The sequence below is a fragment of the Podarcis erhardii genome (assembly GCF_964252035.2).
Source record: "Podarcis erhardii genome assembly, chromosome: 11".
Lineage (NCBI taxonomy): Eukaryota > Metazoa > Chordata > Lepidosauria > Squamata > Lacertidae > Podarcis > Podarcis erhardii.
Window position 1 is genome coordinate 42,342,070 of NC_138501.1, and position 19,839 is coordinate 42,361,908.

General features: G+C 48.5%; 1 protein-coding gene across 1 annotated transcript in view; it reads left to right on the forward strand.

Annotated features, from left to right (window-relative positions):
- Positions 1-7,506: 7,506 nt before the first annotated feature.
- Positions 7,507-19,839, forward strand: part of CCBE1 (collagen and calcium binding EGF domains 1) — a gene marked incomplete at its 5' end in the record, with an annotated part of 143,063 nt that continues 130,730 nt past the window's right edge. Inside the window, 2 exons of the mRNA XM_081881587.1 lie at positions 7,507-7,691; positions 7,896-7,976. Coding sequence (XP_081737713.1) covers positions 7,507-7,691; positions 7,896-7,976 — 266 coding nt within the window. The remainder of the gene's footprint in view (positions 7,692-7,895; positions 7,977-19,839) is intronic.

The window sequence follows — 19,839 nt, forward strand, 5'->3', positions numbered from 1 at the left end:
CAAACATTCAATTTTTCACTATATACTTTGTAGCTGCTAAGGTGTTATGATGTCTAACTCAGTTCTGATGAGAACTGCTGGGATATTCTGGTTCTCCGGTGCCTCTCCTGTACAAACAGGCACAAGCAATTACATTTGTTCGCAGAGATCTATGCTCTCTAGTACCGGGCAGAAAACGGAAAGAAAAGGTTGACTCTGGACTCCATCAGAAAAACTACCAGCATTAGTTCTTGGAATGGCTGGCTCTGTTAAATATCTTTCCCTGTATAAGCAGGACTGCAAAGTCAGTGATCAGAGAAACAGATTAAGAGAAAGGTGCTTTAAAAAAAAATTATTTGGAATCCTCGAGGATGAAAAACAACATGAAAGAAGAGATATTCCTAGCTCCCAACTTCATGGGCATTAAGATCCTTGCAGGGAAATAGGTTGGGAGACTCGAATGCGACAACTGTTTTCTCCTTGATTTCATGAACCAGACAGATATTGAATCCTTGTCTGGCAGTGCCCCCCGGGGCAGGGCTTTTGGGCAGAAGTCCAGAGTCCCACTAAACAGCCCCCGAATGGAGCATCAACATCCTTGAAGTAAGTGAAATAAAACACACTACTCTCTCAAGATGGGAGTTCCCTGTACAGACCATTAAGTCTAGAGCCTAAACTTGCTTTTACAAGTTTGTGGGTGCTAGACACCCTAGATTTCTGGGTCTAGATGGAGTCAGAATTTAATTAAGACTAGGTCTGGGTCCCAGGCTTATGTGCATTAAGCTAGACCCTTTGTATTAGGCTGTGTGCTGGACAATGCTAATCCCCTGGAATCAACAAGTTGAAAGGCTAACTTCCAATGAGGTGATGGCCTGGGGTAATGAGTTTGCAGCAGGAGTGATGTAATGTAGAAGTAAAGCAGCAGGCTGGAGAGAGAGAGAGAGAGACAAGGACAATGTTGATGTCTGCTTGGATCCTAGGCTGCACCTATGGGAGAAGCCAGACGCTCTTGGAGTGCAATGTTGGGAAAACCTCCATCGTAGGCTCAGGTTGTATAATATATGTGTAAATAAGCCATATATCCTAAAGACACCACAGTCCCCACTGTGCCTCATTTCCAAAAGGAAACACGGACCTTGTGTAAGCGTACCTGGAACCTCACACTGTGAGGTGGGGTGTAACATTATTTAACTGCACAACCAACCGGGCCTCTTGCACCTCTCCATCTGCTCACACAGCCTCTTCCTTTTGCCATTGCTAACTCGCGCAAGTTAGCTACACAACTTCTATATCTTCTGTTCACCCCCACTCCCAATCCTCCTAACCCCTGTGAAATATACTCAGAGTCGCAAAGTGATTTCATGCTCTTTATTCAGCTCATAGTGGTGAGGAGGAATGAATGAATGTCCCCTCAAAGTATCTGCTTTATATACATTATTTACACAATGGGCTGCACATGATTGGCTAATTCCAGGATTCTACTGTAGGCCAATCAGGTTGTGGATTCACTTCTATCTGGAGCATGATTGGGTGGTTCCTGCTAACCAATCATACTGCTGCATTGTTCTAGGACCAATCAGACTGCTGCATTCTGAATCCTATTGTTCTAGGACCAATCAGACTGCTGCCTTTTGGAGCCTATTGTTCTAGGACCAATCAGACTGCTGCAGTTTGGATCCTATTCAACTCAGTACATAACACCCCTCCCCTCTAAGTTCCAGTCCTGCCCGGAAGGTCGCATTCATAGTCCTCAAGGTACGCCGGTGGCCTACGTGTGCGTTGCGGCCTGGGGTGTTCCCTGGTCCGGGGTTCAGGTTCTGGCTCGTGTTCCAAGGATGGGGCTGTTTGGTCTGGCGCAACCGGCTCGCTCAGTCGTGGTTCTGGTTCCGGTGTCCTTTCGGCCTCGCGGGTCCTCTCTGTATTTACTGATTCTGCCTCTCCTGCTTGCCCCTGCTGCTCTATGGGCCTCACTGCCCCACTGTTCCCTTGGGACTCCTCTGACCTGTCCTCCTCCTCCTGGTTTTCTCCCGGGAATCGTCGCCGTATCTGGTCGCAGTGGCGGCGCCAGCATTGCCCCCCATCTGTTAGCACCTCGTACGACACGGGGCCCGTGACCCTGGTGACTGTGGCAGGTACCCATGCAGGGCCTGCCCCAAAATTCTTTGCGTACACTGGGTCCTGGGCCTCGAAGGTCCGGGGGTTCCTGCCTTCCCCCCCCCACTACCTCATCCTGAGCTCTATCGGGGTGAAGGCGGTCCAATCTGATTGCAAGGCGCCGACCCATTAGTAGTTCAGCGGGGCTCCGGCCAGTCGTTGAGCTGGGGGTGCTGTGCTGTGCTAGGAGGAATGTGGCAAGGCGGTACTCCCAATCCCCTTGCGTCATGCGGCGAAGGGTGTCCTTGGTGGTCCGCACCATGCGTTCTGCTTGGCCATTGGTGGCAGGGTGGAATGGCGCCGAACGGATGTGGCGGATGGCGTTCTGCACTGTGAAGGTTTGAAATTCTCCTGATGTAAATGCAGTCCCGTTGTCTGAGACGAGAGTGTCAGGGAGCCCGTGGGTTGCAAACAGCCTGCGTAGTACCCGGATGGCTGCGGACGTAGAAGTGGACGGTACCAGTGCGACTTCCAGCCATTTGGTGTAGGAGTCCACCACTATGAAGAATGTTTTCCCCTGAAAGGGGCCAGCGAAGTCCACATGCAGGCGTGACCATGGTGCTCGGGCGGACTCCCAGGACTGGACTGGGGCCCTTGGGGGATCTGGGCGGGATTCCTGGCAGGCCTGGCAGTGTTTGACCCAGGCCTCTATCTCTCCGTCGATCCCCGGCCACCACACATAACTCCTGGCAAGGGCCTTCATTCTTACTACCCCTGGGTGTGTCTCGTGTAGGGCTGTGAGGACCCTTTTGCGGAGGGGCTGGGGAACAACGACCCTGCTTCCCCATAACAGGCACCCCTTGTGGGCTGACAGTTCATGTTTGCGGGTTGTGTAGCCGGCGAATTCTGGCCCGGGGCTGCGGCTGGGCCATCCCCTCCACACCCAGTCCAGGACCCGGGAGATGACCCTATCTTTCTTGGAATGGTGTGCAACTTCTTGTGCCTGAATGGGGCGGTCAGGAAGCAGCTCCAGGCTCATAACCTCTTGTGCAGGTGCTGGGTCGGGGCCTGTTTCCGGTAGTGGTAGCCTGCTGAGGGCGTCTGCATGGCCCATCGCCTTTCCAGGGCGGTGAATCAGTGCATACTGGTAGCTGGCAAGGAAAATTGACCACCTGAGGACGCGAGGAGACAGCACTTGGGGGGTCTGCTTTTCGGGGGCAAACAAGCCAAGCAACGGCTTGTGGTCAGTCACCACGGTGAAGGGCCGCCCGTACAAGAAATCATGGAATTTTTTTACTCCCTTCACGATTGCCAGACCCTCCTTGTCGATTTGCGAGTAGTTCCGCTCGGTTTCGTTGAGTGTCTGGGAAAAGTATGCTACCGGTACCTCTCTTCCATCCGGGAGTTGGTGTCCCAGGACAGCGCCGATGCCATAGGGCGAGGCGTCGCATGCTAGCACCACCGGCAGCCTCTCGTCGAAGTGTGCCAAGACCGAGTTTGAGACAAGCAAGTCCTTGACTGCCTGGAATGCGGCCTCCTGGCGCTGGCCCCACACCCAAGGGGCCCGCTTGTCCAGGAGTCTGTGTAGGGGCTCCGCTACCGCCGCCTTGTGGGGAAGGAAGGAATGGTAAAAGTTCAATAATCCCAAGAAGGCCTGAAGTTCAGTCTTGTTCTTGGGCGCTGGGGCATCACAAATGGCCCGTACCTTGTCCCCAGTCGGGTGAACCCCTTCTGCATCCACCATAAATCCCAGAAAGTCCACTTGAGGCACTCCTAGTAGACATTTTTCCCGCTTCACCTTGAGACCCGCCATCTGGAAACGGTGCAGAACAGTGCGGAGGCGGTCCTCAAACTCCTCTGGTGTGGGCCCGGCAATCAACACATCATCAAAGAAGGGGGTGACACCAGGAATCCCTTTAAGGAGAGAGTCCATTAGATTCTGGAATATGCCTGGTGCCACGCTGACCCCGAATTGCAGCCGCTTTACCCTGAACGCTCCTCTGTGCGTCACAATCGTCTGTGCCTCTGCTGTGGCCTCATCTACTGGCAGCTGTTGATATGCTTGGGCCAAGTCCAGCTTGCCAAAAATTTTCGACCCAGCCAGGGTGGCAAGGACATGGCTGACCACTGGCACTGGGTATGCATGGGCCATGAGGGCCTTGTTTATGGTACATTTGTAGTCTGCGCAGATGCGGACCGAACCATTAGGCTTGACGGGTGTGACGATTGGGGTTTCCCAGGGGGCATTAGGCACCGGCTCCAGCACTCCTTGCTCCACGAGTCGGTCCAATTCCTCGTCTATACGGGGTTTCAGGGCGAATGGGACCCGGCGGGCCTTGAGCCTGACTGGTCGTACTGCGGGGTCAAGCTGTAGAGCAATGGGGGGGCCCGTATACTGTCCCAATTTCCCATCGAAAACCCCCGGAAACTCCTTGCATATGGCGTCCACGTCCACTTGTAAGCTCATGTGGTTCACCCCGGTGATGGCTAGTCCCAGTGGTCCAAACCATGCCAACCCCAGTAAGCTAATGTAGGGGCCCTTGACCACAAGCAAGTCCAGTTGCCGCGTCCGCCCTCGGTATTGCACCCTGAAGGTCCCCACCCCCATTGTGGGGACCTTACGTTTCTGGAAGTCCCGGAGGGTGAATGGGGCCGGCCTGAGTTTGGGACCCCCAGTAGGACACAGTTTCCTTAAGGTCCTTGCCGAGATTATGGATAGAGTTGAACCCGTGTCAAGCTCCATGCGGCATGGGGCCCCCTCTATCTGCACCTCTACATAAATTTTCTCTACGTTGGGGTGGGGCAACTGGTATACCTGGAAGTCTGTGAGCTCCGTCGAGTTGCCTTGGTGCGTTGGGCCCCGGGACCTGGGGCTCTTGGATTGGTCATCTGATGCCTGGCTTCGGGTGGGCCGAGCCCGACACACCCGGGCGATGTGTCCCAATTTTCTGCACTGCCTGCACTCTGCGTTGCGGAAACGGCAGGTCCTCCTCTCGTGACTTTCTCCACAGCTTGCGCAGTTCCCTCCTTCTCGTCGAGGCAGCTGTGGTATGTGGGCTGCTTGAGTGCGCTGCTGTACTCGGTGCACCTCCTCCCTGTCGGATCCCGAGTCGTTGGTGAGGTCTTCGTGGTGGACCCTCGGTTGGGACGGCTGGCTCAGCCGTGCCTCTTGCGTCGACCTCTCAGCAGCTTCCGTTGCCAGGGCCTCCTCCAGAGCGACCTGGAACGTTAGGTTCTTCTTAGCGTAGAGGCGTCGTTGCAGCTTCTCATCCTTCAGGCCACCGACGAGGCGGTCACGAAGCATGTTCTCCAGCTCTGAGAAGTTGCAGAACCGGGCAGCTTGGCGGAGAGAGGTCACAAACCCAGTTATGGTTTCCCCAGGGGCTTGCCGCTTTGCGTAGAAGGCATTTCGACGAGCCACCACTGAGGGCTGTGGCGAAAAGTGCCCCTTCAGCTGTTCCATTATTGTTTTGTATGGAACAGTAGCGACGTCTTCAGGCGCAAGGAGAGCCCGGGCGATTTCAAATGTCTCCTCTCCGCAGACGCTGAAGAATATTGCCCTCTTCTTGGCGTCTTCTTCATCGGTGACCCCTTTGGCTTCTAGGAGGAAGGTGAAACGGGAGGCGTACGCTTCCCAGTCTCCAGATGCTGGGTTGAATGGCGAGAAGCTGCTGTCAGTTGCCATTCTGAGTTCCTTGTGTCCCGGAGCTGAAGCCTGGATACACGGTGCGAGGCAGCGGTGCGGCAGGTGGCGGTGCTGCGGTGCTGTGTGTGGCAGTCAGCTCAGCGGGATCCCACCTTCGTCGCCAGTGAAATATACTCAGAGTCGCAAAGTGATTTCATGCTCTTTATTCAGCTCATAGTGGTGAGGAGGAATGAATGAATGTCCCCTCAAAGTATCTGCTTTATATACATTATTTACACAATGGGCTGCACATGATTGGCTAATTCCAGGATTCTACTGTAGGCCAATCAGGTTGTGGATTCACTTCTATCTGGAGCATGATTGGGTGGTTCCTGCTAACCAATCATACTGCTGCATTGTTCTAGGACCAATCAGACTGCTGCATTCTGAATCCTATTGTTCTAGGACCAATCAGACTGCTGCCTTTTGGAGCCTATTGTTCTAGGACCAATCAGACTGCTGCAGTTTGGATCCTATTCAACTCAGTACATAACACCCTGGATGGTTCTTTCCACTTGCCCATCTGCAACCTCTGGCTCCCTCCCCCCCCCCCACCTTCCTCCATTCAAAGCCTCCTGGCCATTCCTGACTCTATAGCTCCTGATCTAGCCTGAGTCCCCCAACTCCACCCACCTTTCCAAAATGCTTGGCTTAATCTTCTGGCTGCCTTGGAACATGCTCCTCCTGTTATAGCTGGCTCTCTCTTCTATCCACCTCCAGGTTCTTTGAGTCCTCCTGCCTCGCCTTCTTTGGAAAACCCCTCCCGCTCCTTCCTGGAAAGATGGTTATGTCAGACTATCCCTGACCAGCAGGTTGGGTAGTAGCTGTAAAAAAAAAAACAACACAAAAAAACCCCTGTCCCACATCCTACCATAGCTGGATACTCCTCCTCCCTTTGCGCACATGCTCTCCCTACATCTCCCCCCCCCCCCCAAATCTCTTGGCTAGACAGAAACCAAGCTTTGTCCCACAACTTTTAGATCTGCTCCTCTGCTGTACCTCTGACCATCCTTCCTTTTCATCCTTAATCTTCGAGGAGCCTGGCTCCTTGTCTCCGCCCCCCTCCCCGCGAGAGAAGCTGCTTCTCCCTTGCTGCTGCCCCAGAGCCAACTTCCCCAGATCCCTGCGCAACAGCGGGCCACCCCTCCAGATCTCCATCCCTCTTATCTCCTATCTTCTGGAGAACTGTGTGTGTGTGGAGGGGAACCTCGTAACACCGGAATCCTCCCTCTCGCGTCGCTTTGGGAAGGAAACACCCCAGCCCCCGTCCGACAGGCAGCCTCTCCGCGCACCAGCTGGCGACCCCTTTCTCTGTCCTCTCCCCCTCCTCTCTCCGGCCCCACGAGCTTCGGGGGGAAAGCCGATCTCCCCACTTCCTGGGGTCGCCCCCCTCGGCGACATCTGGCTCCGTCTCTCCCGATCCCCCCCCCCCCGCTTCCTCGGCGGGCAAAGCAACCCAAGATCGCCTCTCGGAAGCATCGGGTCGCCCTCCCGCCCCCCCCACCCCCTTTTCTCTCCTCCTCGCCTAGCCAAGCGCCGTCCATTGCATGTCTCTTCCCTCCTCCCGCTGGTCACGCCGCCGGCCCCAGTGACTCGCTCCCGCCGCAGGGGGCACCGCTCGCCTCCGCCTCCCTCCCTCCCTCCCTCCTCCCTCCCTCCTCTCTTCTCTCTCTCTCTCCGCGCGCCCTCGAGCGCGCCACGCAGCCGGAGCGGTCGGGCGCTGCGCAGGGGAGCCGCGAGGCCGCCCGATGGTGCTGCGGGGCGGCGGCGGCGGCGGCGGCGGAGGTGCCCGGCGCCTTCTGCTGCTGGCGCTGTGGCCGCCGCCGACGTCGCCCAGCGTGCTGCGCCTCTGGCTGCTGCTGCTGGGGCTGCTGCTGCTGGCGGCGCTCGGGCATGCGTGGACATACCGCGAGGAGCCCGAGGAGAGCGACAGGTGGGTGGGGCGGCGGCGGTGCCGGGTGTGAGGGAAGGGCCTGCCCCGCGTCCCCTCAGCTTGCCTTCTTTCCCGCGCCCGGGGCTCGTGCGCCTCCGCGACGGCCGGAGCTGCCCCCCGTGAGGGGAATTGGACTTTGGACGTCTCTCAGGCGACGGTTTAAGCACGCTCTCTCTCTCTCTCTCTCTCTCTCTCTCCTCGCAGGGAGGTCTGTTCCGAGAGCAAAGTGGCCACCACCAAGTACCCGTGCCTCAAGCCCAGCGGGGAGCTCGCCACCTGCTTCAGGTCAGTCCGCGCCGCCGGTCGCCCGAGCGCCTCTTTCAGCCGCCGCGAGGGCGGAGCCAGCGGGGCTGCGCGCGCGTTTGCGCGGGGGGTTTCTGAGGCGCTGAGGAGAAAAACGGAGGGGGGGGTTCGAGGGCAGAGGCTAGTTGAAGAACCCCCCCCCCCCCAATATATCCACACACACACACACACACACATATCTCACACAGGCACCATACTTCTCTTTCTTAAAAAAAGTTTTTATTATCAAAATAATTCAGCATTAATACACACATGTTACGAATATACAAACATACATTTCACACAGTCCTTAAAAATGTTCATACATACCCACACACAACCCCACAGATACTTCCTTGTCCCATCACCATCCACCCTACCTTTGTGTTAGACTTCCAATCTACTCAGTTGCAACATCTTTCCACTTCTATTACTTTCTTTCACACACCTTAAACCCAATTTTCTGCTTCTTTTTCTATTCCACATTGTTATCCATCTTATTTAGTGTTTCAGTATTTAAAACGGAACTTGTTTATTCTAATAGGAGTTCTGATTTTTCAGGCACCATACTTCTCATTCGTGTGTGTGTGTGTGTGTGTGTGTAATATTATCTATATAATATATCTATCTATTAGGGTTGCCATGTTTCAAAAAGTAAAAAGCAGGACACCGCCGGTTTTTAAGGAAACCACCGAAATTATTGAGCTTTTTTGAGGAAACCCTCCAAAGTTATTGAGGTGGTGTTTTTTTTTTACAAAAATACCAAAGACTTTTTCGATTGACTCGCCTAAGATCCAGGACAAAGCGCCATCTTTCAGAAATCCCCACCCCCATGTCAATTCTACCTTTGAAATCCCAGGAATGTCCGGACGTACAGCAGCCATAATATAGATATAATGGGAATTCCCGGACATATCCAGAATTTCTCCGTTGGAAATAGAGTCCGGGGAAAATGTCTGCAAATTGGTAAAAATGTCCAGGGAAACCCGGGCATATGGCAACCCATGTTGGAAGTGTTGGTTTTGGGGGGCAAATTTTCTTTAAAATAGCTCAGAAATTTTAAATTCCACCCCCCCCCAAGAAAATCTCAGCAACTTTGCCAAAGAAAAAGCTCAATTTATGTGTCCGGGTTTTCACATTTTGAAATATGGCAACCCTAATCTATCTATCACACAGGAAGCATGCTTCTCCCACAGCATGTCTGAGCCCCAGAGGCTTGGGACTATCCCTTGTTTTATTTATATCTTCATTAAAAAGCATTTATTTTTACTGTTTTATTTGTAGACCACTTAATCACAGGTGTCTCTGTGTGTGATGTGCAAGGAAATCAATAGTACAATGAGGTTAAAGGTTAAACTACACAACCAGAATTCACTTAAAATGCCTGCTGAGGTCAGGCATGAAATTAATATATTCCTGCTGAAATCAATATATTAATATGATCGCTTAGTATTAACAAAAGAAGGGCAGTGTCAAGTGGTAGCAAGGATAACACTAAAAATAAATAAAACAGTAGAATAAAAACAGTAAAACGGAGAAGAATGGGGGATCAGAAATAGCAGAGTTCAATCTTCTGGGTTAGGCAAAAAGACAGATCTTCACAAGATGCCTTGTTAACTGAGGCACCTGGGAGACCATGGTGTTTAAAAGCACACCCCTGAGCTTGTGCAGAGTGTTATTTTCCTTCTTACACCACTGCCCAGAGAAAGGGAAAGGTGCACACACAGAGAGAGAGAGAGAGAGGGAGAGAGAACACGCAGGTGAACAGGTAGCAACAGGAAGAAGAAGCAGCAGCAGCAGCAGAACTTGATGGGCCTCAAGGGTTGACAGGAGGCTGTTCTGGGCTGTGGGCCTTGGCAGACGCCTGGGGTGCCAAACCCTGGTCTGGTACTCTGGGTTGAGCCAGGTGTCTGGGTTGAGCCATTATTTGCCAGGTGTCTATCACCTGACACCATAAGGACATCATGTGGTTGACAGGTGCATTGTTCTGCTGGCTTGTCGAAGTGGGGCCACGGGGTGTGTGTACGTGTTTAGGAATCTGTCCTGCCAGGTGGATCCAGTTCCCTGCCCCTGAGCTGCCAGCAAGTTCTGTTTCCTCAGCCATTGACGCTTCTGTACATCTCCCTTGCTTGTGGGTTGGCCGCTCTTTCTCTCTCTATGTGAGATAGCATCTCAGGGCAGGGCTCTCTTTGCACCCCGAGACTTCCAGTCGCTCAGCTATATTATAAAATGTGAAGGGAGCCTTTGCAATTCCATTGAGGGGGGGCACTTGGAAGAGTTGAGTGTCAAGGAAGAAACCTTGATTGCCTCTGGATCCCTGGCATTTGTCTGGTGCGTGTTTACATACACAAGTTTCCACACTTTAAGCCAGTGTTTACTGCTTCAAATCTGGAGTATATCCCAGAACTACTCTGCTTAGAAATTAATAATTGGACCTAGTATAAGCTCAGTAACAAACAATATACCAGGCAATCTTATATAAGGGGGTTGCTATTTATGGCTTAAATTCCTGCATACATTTACTGTGATGCTGCAGTGGTGCCTTTTTTGATTCTGCAAGCGCAGGCATACAATGCTAACAAGCCTGTTTGCAATACTTTAAATGGTGCTTGTGTGCATAGGCATGAAGGCCGGTCTTTAGTGGTGTGCTGTGAGCATCTGACCACATGTATTTGAGCATGCAACCATAGACAACAATTTGTAATGCCCTCACATGCATAGGGGAAAAGTTTCTGTAAAGATGAGCAGGGAGACTGCTCTCCTCTTCCCCTGGTTTTCAAACCACATTGTTTATTATTTCTGGTTACAACAGGAGCACCAAAAACCCAGGCGCTACAGAGTCACACATTAAGTAAATAATTAAATGGGTTTGTGAAGTAGGCATGTATACTAAAGGTATACATCCCCCTTCTAAGATTAAATAAGGAGGGTGGTTGTTTGTCCTGTTTTGATAATGCTGATATAAAGAATCAAAGCATGTTGCCGTACGCTCCCTTCTTTCTTTTTTTACCCTTTATCCTTAAATATAAGCAAGATTAGGTCTTTGGAGTTTGTTGAATCTTGCTAGCTGCCCTATTGAAGTTTCTGTGTTCTGGTACTGAAATGGTGTTCTTGCAGTAGAAAATGCCTCTGGGATTTCACCCTGAGTGTTTACACAACCCCAGTGTCATTGCTGATACAGGAACCCTTTGGTATCTCTAAGAAATAGTGATGGCTTGTACTGTGGACCTAAACAAACTTATTTGGAAGGAAGGTTGCACTCCTAATATTATTCACCAGGATGCAAGCCCCATTGAAATCACTGTGATTTATTTCTGTCTAGACATGATTAGGATCTGGCTGCAAGTCTTACTGATTTCCATGAACTTATTTCTCTGAAAGCTCTTCACACATTTTAATATTTTTTTTTAGTGCTCACCTAAAATGTAAACTCTGAATGCAATAATGATGTGTTTGCAAATGCGTATAATAAGCGTAACTAAGGAATCAAGATTTTCTGCAGCTCTCAGCAAATTTTGGTTTAGCCTGCTAAGTGTGGAAGATAGATGAAGACCACAGTTTTAGAGTATGTTCATCATTAAAGGCTAGTGCTGGTTTATTGCTCTGATGACCTGCCGTGGTTTGACACTGAAAAACCAGCTGTAGTAGTTTACGGTTTTCCCCCCAGGGATAGAAAGGAATTACTTCTTCCTTCCTGGGCAGAAATGGGTTGGTAGAATAGCTTTTTCAAATACTCTATCACTACTCAGTCGGTGCAAGGAGATATGGGCTAACCATTACTTTATTTCTCAGCCTTTGGGGCAAAACACAGAGAAACCTCTACACTGTCTACAGCAATGCCTAGGCAAATGTTACAGAAGTGAAGATCACTGTGTGGAAAAACTGAATGTGCCCTGAGCGATTGCAAGATAAACGATCTTGCCTTTTAGTACTGGAGAAATATATATCATATATGGTGCAGTAGTTTATGGCGCTTAGTGAATATGCATGTAAAATTCTGTAACTCATCTGCCACCTGCACTTGTTTGGCTGATGCATGTGGCCCTCCCTGACTCAGAAACTAGAGGCGTCATGACCATACTGGTTTGTAGAGAACTGTGCAGTTCTGAAGTTCAACATGCAAGAAGATTTCATGAACTGCGTGACAATGAATGCATAGTTTATAAGGGACTTCTCTGGTTGGGCCGTCTTGCTTTCTTGTGGGAAAGGCTACTTCAATTTATTTGGCAGGGATGCTGTTAGATTTCCAGTGCCTTGGAACATTGACAAATTTTAATAATTTTAAATATATTTTAATAATTTTAATAACACATTTTAATAATAAAAAGCAAAAGCGTTAAGAAGTGAAAACACATAGCAATGCCGGCTAATGATTTATCCACAAGTCCCATTATTACAGGGTTGTGGAGCCTGTGGACCCTCCGGATGTTGCTAAACTACAAAATCCATAACTGCATATCATTGACGCTGTTGGTTGAGGAAGATGGGAGTTGTAGTCCAGCAAGGCCAGGGACTGGCTGGACACTGAGGAGTGGTGGCTGGATACTGAGGAGTGGGCACTGGGAGAAGGTGGGTTGGAGACCCACTTGGAAGAAGGGATCAGTGAACTGGGCGAATCTATAACAGCCAGGAGACGAGAGTCAGAGGCAAGAGAAGCTGCAGGATTGGAGGGTGAAGAACAGGTGAGGGAGGAGGGAGAGAGAGGTCAGGTTGGTGGAGACTCAAGGGCTTGCACACCTCCTCCTCCTGCCCCCACCTCTCCTGCTCCGCTGTCTCCCTGGTCTAAAAGAGGGCTGAAGCGGAGAGCAGAAGGCTATACGCAGGGGTAATTTTTCACCTGCTTATGTGCAGCTCAGGTGGGGGAGATACCTAAGCCAAGGTCAGGGGTGGGCCTTTCTGTTGTGGCAACTGCCTCATTAGGTGCCCATCTAGGAGTATCTGAGAGTTGATGAACTGATGGACATGCCTTTTCCTAACGTGTAAGTGTACTTTTGACAATAAAGAGTCAATTCCTCCCTCTGGATATCCCTTGCCTGACAGCGCTGTGATAAGCAACATTTGGAGAGCCACAGGTTAGCTACCTCTGCCTTTATGACATGCCTTATGACAGTGAGGAGCCCACTCCGTGTTTTAGTACTTTTGCATCTGTGCAGCACAATCCTATGTGTGTTTATTTGGAAGAAACTTCCACTGACAAAATGGTACATGGTAAAATAAGGATGACAAATTTCACTTAACATGAAACTTTATTTTGCAATGAAATTGGGGAAAAGATCCATGAAAAGAAAAAGCTCTGCATAACCAAGAAGGGCCACTAATTAAGAGAAGAATGGCAAAGGAAAACAACTTCTTTATTATATAATGGGTGGGCTTTGGGGATCAGGTAAAACAAGTTAATAAAATGTTCACTAAGTGTTGAGAGAGTTTAGATGTATTTGTTATGCAGTTGAATCATTGTCAGAAAGTGTATATACCTGAATCTGTATTTGATTGGGATGTGGTCAGAAGCTTAAAGGACTTCCACATAGGAGATAAACAGAAACCATGATCCTGTAGCATCTTCTTAAAAAATTGTAATTCTTTGTTTGCTGCACTGGCTGAGTGTGAAACTTTTGCCACATTTGTGCTGTGCTGTGATGGTGCTTTGTCAACAGTTCAGTGCCATGTGTGTCTGGTAGAGTCTCTTATGCTGAGATGACCCTAGAAGGATTGTGAGAAATGTCCTGATTGTGGCTCATGTTATGTGGCTGTCAAAAGTGGTGTACTCTTGGTGCTAAAGCTCGAGGATAATGTGTTTCTTTGAGACGCAGCGTGTGCCTGAAGAACAGCTGATTGCATTATACATGTAAACATTTGCTGCAGGCCATCTGAGAAGACATATGACTGGTTTAATGGTTGCATGCTGTTTATAAAAATTGTTAACTAAATCCAGGCAGACAGCAGTGATTAACATTGGAAAGGGTCTGTCATTTTCCCAAGCTAAGTCCTTTGGCCTCTGTTGATGTTCAGTGTTTAGAGAAAGCTGGATCTGTGTGGCAAAATGAAATTACAGCTCCATATGTTCTTCTGCTGTAGGGTTAGTTATGTGGGGGGAAATTGCTTTAGTTTATATTTTAATGTGAACCTATCCAATTTGCACTTGTTGAAACATTATGTGAACCAAAACACAGCTATCTTTCAAAACAAGCACCTCTCTGAATTTTGCATTGCAGTTCTCCAGCCAGATAGTATCTACATAAATGCATGTATTAGGGAGAAATGCACATTAAAAAGCAATATATTAGGGGATATTCCTTGCAGAAATGTGCATACTAAAGACTTCTTTTTAAAAACCCACAGATGTAAAAATGATATGCAGAGCGGAATTCAATTTCTGTTTAAATTTCTACCCTGCCCTTCATCCCAAAGAAGCCCAGAGCAGCAAACATCAAAATGTTAAAACAATACAATTACAAATAAAATAAAAATGTATTTAAAAACATCTACAAACATGTAAAAACCGTTTAAAAACAATCACATACTCTCATACTTAATTTCAAGGTTGCAAACAGCAGTGTCTTTCAGCTATCAGATACCTGAGTAAGCAGGAAACTCCCCCCCTCCCAATTGCTCCTTATGCTCAACAATGAGGGGGACAGACACAGCTGACCAGGGATGGAGCCACCACAGAGAAGGCCCGGTCATGGGTCAATGCCAACTGAGCAGCAGTGGTAGGTAGCACCACCAACATGACGTATCCTGCTGATCATATGGCCTGAAATGATTGATATTGGGTGAATTGTTCCAGTTACTTGGGTCCCAAGGTGAATAGGGCTTTTTATGCAAGTACCATCACCTTTAATTGGGCTTGGTAGTTCACTGGCAGCCAATGCAGTTATCAGGACATATTGTCTCATCAGGCTGCCCCCTATTTAACTTTTTTTTGTGACCTTTATTAGTAAAATTGTGGGACACGGGTGGCACTGTGGTCTAAACCACAGAGCCTAGGACTTGCTGATCAGAAGGTCGGGGGTTCGAATCCCCATGACGGGGTGAGCTCCCGTTGCTCAGTCCCTGCTCCTGCCCACCTAGCAGTTCGTAAGCACGTCAAGTGCAAGTAGATAAATAGGTACTGCTCCGGCAGGAAGGTAAACGGCGTTTCCGTGCGCTGCTCTGGTTCACCGGAAGTGGCTTAGTCATGCTGGCCTCATGATCCTTGGCCAGTAAAGCGAGATGAGCGCCGCAACCCCAGAGTTGTCCGTGACTGGACCTAACGGTCAGGGGTCCCTTTATTAGTAAAATTATCTCAAAATGACTTACATAAAGCACCACCACGGTTAATTAGCAAAAGCCAGCTATCAAAATAAAACAGATAATAAATCTCACTCAGAATCATTAAAACCCAGTGGCAAAATTTTGTCAGTGCCATCAACAGGCTCTGAGTGCTTTGCAGCAGTTTATCTAAGTACTAATAATTCTTGTTGCCTGTGGGGTGTTGCAGGATAAATGAGGTCAGCGAAAATGGCATTGGAGAAACATTTTTAAAAACAACAACAGAGTTAACTGGGCTGGGAAATTTTGTCTCTTGTGTTCTGCCCAGAAGGCAAGCAGATCTTCACTCCTAGGCTCTGGGAGTGCATCACAAACTGTCATTGGCAACCATTTTTGTAAAATTCAGTTGCAATTCCCATCCAATGTGATGCACAAAGTATTAAGGCTTTTATGTGTTATGGTGCTTTTGATTAAAAGAATGTCCTTCTGACACATTCTGCCCTTTCTATTGCTTCCTATTTATTGCTGTGGGGTTAGTGATGAGTTGTTCCTTAATTTAATTAGTCAGCTTCAGTACCTCAGGGGTGTGTGTGTTAATGATGGTTTTCCTGTCGTTATTTTTCCCTTTCTGTTATAGTGAAACAGCACCATTTCACTATGAAAGAGAACATGGAAGTAAAGAAAAGAGCAATTCATGATATAAAAGGGACAGAAACTGCAAGGAGGAAAGCACTAAACAACATTGCAGGGGACCTTTACTGAATAAGACTTATAGGGATTCTTGACCCTAGAGAAGGGCATACCTGGGAAACAGAACATATAGCAAGCGTTATGTGTCAAACCACCATTTTAATTTCCCTTATGTCTGATTGTGGAAAAGCAATGCCTTAGTGTTATGTAGCCAATGTTTTCCTGGGAAGCATCCTAGCAGTGTAAGGACAGATCTCTTGTTCATTGGTACTGCATTATATATAGCACTTGCCAAATTTTAGCAACTGCTTGCAGAATAATGAACATCTTATTTTGATTTATTTTCTCTAGATTTGGAAAAGCTCGTGTTAACGAGGGAAGCAGGAAAGCTTTTTTTGTAACAAGTTTTGCAAAGGATGACCAGAATGATAACGAACTAGATTTTCAAGTGCTAAAGATTAATGCAAAGGGTCAGGTGATGAGGACCTGCTTTCCTAAATAAAGACCAAGCAAGATATCTTATTACTAACCTCCTCTGCGTAACCTGATCCACTTTCCCCAAAGATAAAGCTTTTAATGCATTAGAAGTACTTTGAATCATAGTGATCACTCCAGTGGGATTAGCTCCGAGTCAACTGCACAAAAACATATTTAAAAGTCTCTGTCACATTATTTATATACTATGTGTGAATTCATGTTATTAATGTGGGAGAGAAATCAATGAAGGAAGTATTGCATTTGGACTATAGACTTATTTAAGACCGTTCTGTGAAAATGCACAAGTGCTAGTGCAAAGAGCCTCAACACTAGTACACAACAGTGCTACTTATTATTGTTGGCATCCGTCTGTCTCGAGAGACAATGGAGTGTGCCTTCGGGGTGAAGTCAGATCACTGGAGAATCACAGTGCCTGCTGTGGCTGTAGAGACTGGTAACTTGCAACTGCTGCCTCCCACATTGCTTTGGCCAGAAGACCTTCATCTGTCTGTCTGTCTATCTCTCTCTCTCTCTATCTGTCTATCTGTCTATCTATCATCTATCATCTCTCTATCTCTCTATCTCTCTATGGCATTTCAAATTGGTTGTTCACCTTTCCACAAATGCTTATGACACCCATACTTTTTATAGCTGTGGAAGAAACCCTTGGATGAGGTACGAATAGGCTTACATTGCTGAGAAACTGGATAGTAAACTGTTCATGATGATACTCACTAAAGCACAACTTAGAAACCATTTTGATCCTGCATGTCTGTGTTTGAGCTACCTACATTTCACTGGGGCTAAGTCATTCTGTTGGCTCTAGTGGTTTGTGGATAGCAGCCAAAAATCACCATGTGCAAGGAAATTTCAGAGTGATTACATCTGAAAGTATTGCTCTGTATTGTCTCATTTTGGCTTATTGTACAATATGACATGGGGCCTTTCCACATCATCACAATCCCTATCCGCAGAGGTGGGTGGCAGCACGTTCGCATTCTACCTACCTCACAGGGACCCTGTGAAATAATTCATTTCTGTCAATGCTTTACAGATAAAGAGCCAAGGACGGTGCAGTGTAGCTCTTCCAAGGCCATGAAGCAAAATCCTTGGCTTGTGTTGTGATCTGAATTTGAGTCAAGCCAACGTGTGCTATGGTAGTTTTCGAAGGGTTTTTTTTAATTATAATTAAAATAACTGTCAAAATAACTGTCAAAATTAGTGGTTGACTCTTTGCACATTTGTGAGTAAATGGTGAAGTCTAACTCCCTGCATGTTTCCTGAGAACTTGAAGTAAGTTGAGTTCACATTCTGGTTTGGTTTAGTTTGCATTTTGTTATTGAAAGGCTGCCTTTTATTTTCACAAGAGTACCTAAGAACATCTGTTAAATTATAGTTAAGCTTTTTGGCAGTACCTTCTTATGGAATACATATCTACCTCGTGCTACATATTTAAGTGGTCTTCTTGTTCTTAAGTAAATAAAGTAGTGTGTAAACAACAAGTCTTTTAGCCACATGCATGCAAGACGAGCTTTTGCTACAGTTATCTGTGTAAGACATATATCTTTACTGCTGCTGCGGCTACTGCTACTTTTGACATTTTAGTCTGTGCTCTGTATTGCATGTAGGGAATGTAATATTACAGTTTCATGGTAACATTGAGCTTTTCATAGCTGAAGTTCTCGAAAGAACACCTCCAGAATAATAATTTGGTAGGTTGCTACCAAATTAGTGAAAACGTGTCTTTGCTGTTCCTTGATCCCCCTTCGCTAGTTGTAAAGGATTCTTAGCATGTTTACAATGAATGGTGCAGATGGGCTCCTAATTTACTCCTCTCCCTGCAGGAACAACAAACCATGATTCCCAGCTTAGTGTTACTGCTGAACTGAGGGTTGTGCTTTATTTCTCTCCATACAAACCGTGACATGAAGCCAAAGTTTGTTCTTGGCATCCCAAATATCTTCTGTGTCAGCAGTAACAAATCATGAACCCCAGTTTGGACATAAAGCTAAATCAGGGATTGTGGTTTGTGTTGCTCGTGGTGTGGGAGGAATGAGTTGCCAGTTTCTGGGGCCATCTCATAGCCTCCCCCGAGGACTTTGATGAGCAGGACAGTGGGAGGAAGAGGCCGTGTGCACCAGAGCTCTCCTGCTCAAGCTTCTGACTTGGAGCCAGGCCCTTCCGCTGAGGCTCTCCCTTTGGACGTTTCGTAGCCCCCTTGCCTTCATTGGCTCAGGGTGAGGAGGCATGGCCACCCAATGCCAGTGTGCTGGTCCCATGGGTTACCCGAGAGGCGAGGTCCAAGTCCGGTCTGTGGTCAAAGGTGCAACGTGGAGGCAGTCCATAGTAGCTGAAGCTGGGTGCAGGGCAGGGAGTCGGGTGAAGTCAGGAACAGGCTTGCAAGCAGGGAGCCAGGGCGGGTCAGGAGCTCAGGCAGGGAAGCAGGACAGGGTTCAGGCAGGAACTAGCAACTAACAATGTTGCTCCCACAACTTGGGACTGGGGCTCGCCGGCTTTTATCTGACCCGAGGCATAGGGCAGCCCCGATCCTCTGCTGACTCACCGCTCCTGGCCTGGAGGCAAGCACTCCTTTTGCAGGAACTTAGTTCCCTCCTCCTCTCTGCAGCTCAGGAGAGGCTGGAAGGTTACCGGACCCAGAGGAAACCTCAGCTTCCTCTGACGGGGCTGAGAGTGGAGAACCTGCAGGCAATGGGTCCTCCATCACCTCAGGAGCCAGAGCAGACTCAGCTGATGTCTGCACCTGAGGATCCTGCACAGGTGAGGACCCTTCAAGCTCATGCCCCAGCCCCGGCTCAGCTGGTTCTGGAGGTGGGGAATCCTGTGTAGAATGGGATCCCTCAGATTCAGCATCCAAGTCCGAATCCCAGGCCATCACAGCCAGGGAGGCCACTTCTCTGCCAGATGGAGGGGCAGGGGAGCTCCACAGCATGGACTGAGCTGTCAGGGGTGGAGGAAAGCCAAGGTTGCCTTTCTGAGGTGCACATCAAGAGGCGGCAGCAGGCCAGGCCAGGAATTTTCAGCAAGACAGGTATATATGCAAGTAGCTGAACTGTCCCTACCTCTCTTTAAAATCATGATGGGTAGGTGGAGCCAATTGCTGGAAAAAACTTCATGCTCTTGCGCAGTCTCTGCTCCTGATCACAGAATCCTCAACCCTGACCTTGTTTCTGAGCTGCGGTTAGGGAACCTTGAAACGCCTCTCTTGAGTAGGTTTGTTCCTTGCTGCATCTGTGGTGTCTAAGGCTGTCTGGATTAATTTCTGCTCTGGTCTTGTTGCTGAGTTTGCACCTTTTGTTTGTTGGCTTCTTTATGCATGAGAAAGTGCATGTGTCCTTCATGGGCAGGAACAGGACAGCCTAATTCAAGACGTTCATATTAAAGTGCAAAGCCCTAAATGACTTGGACCTCAATATCTGAAAGACCACCT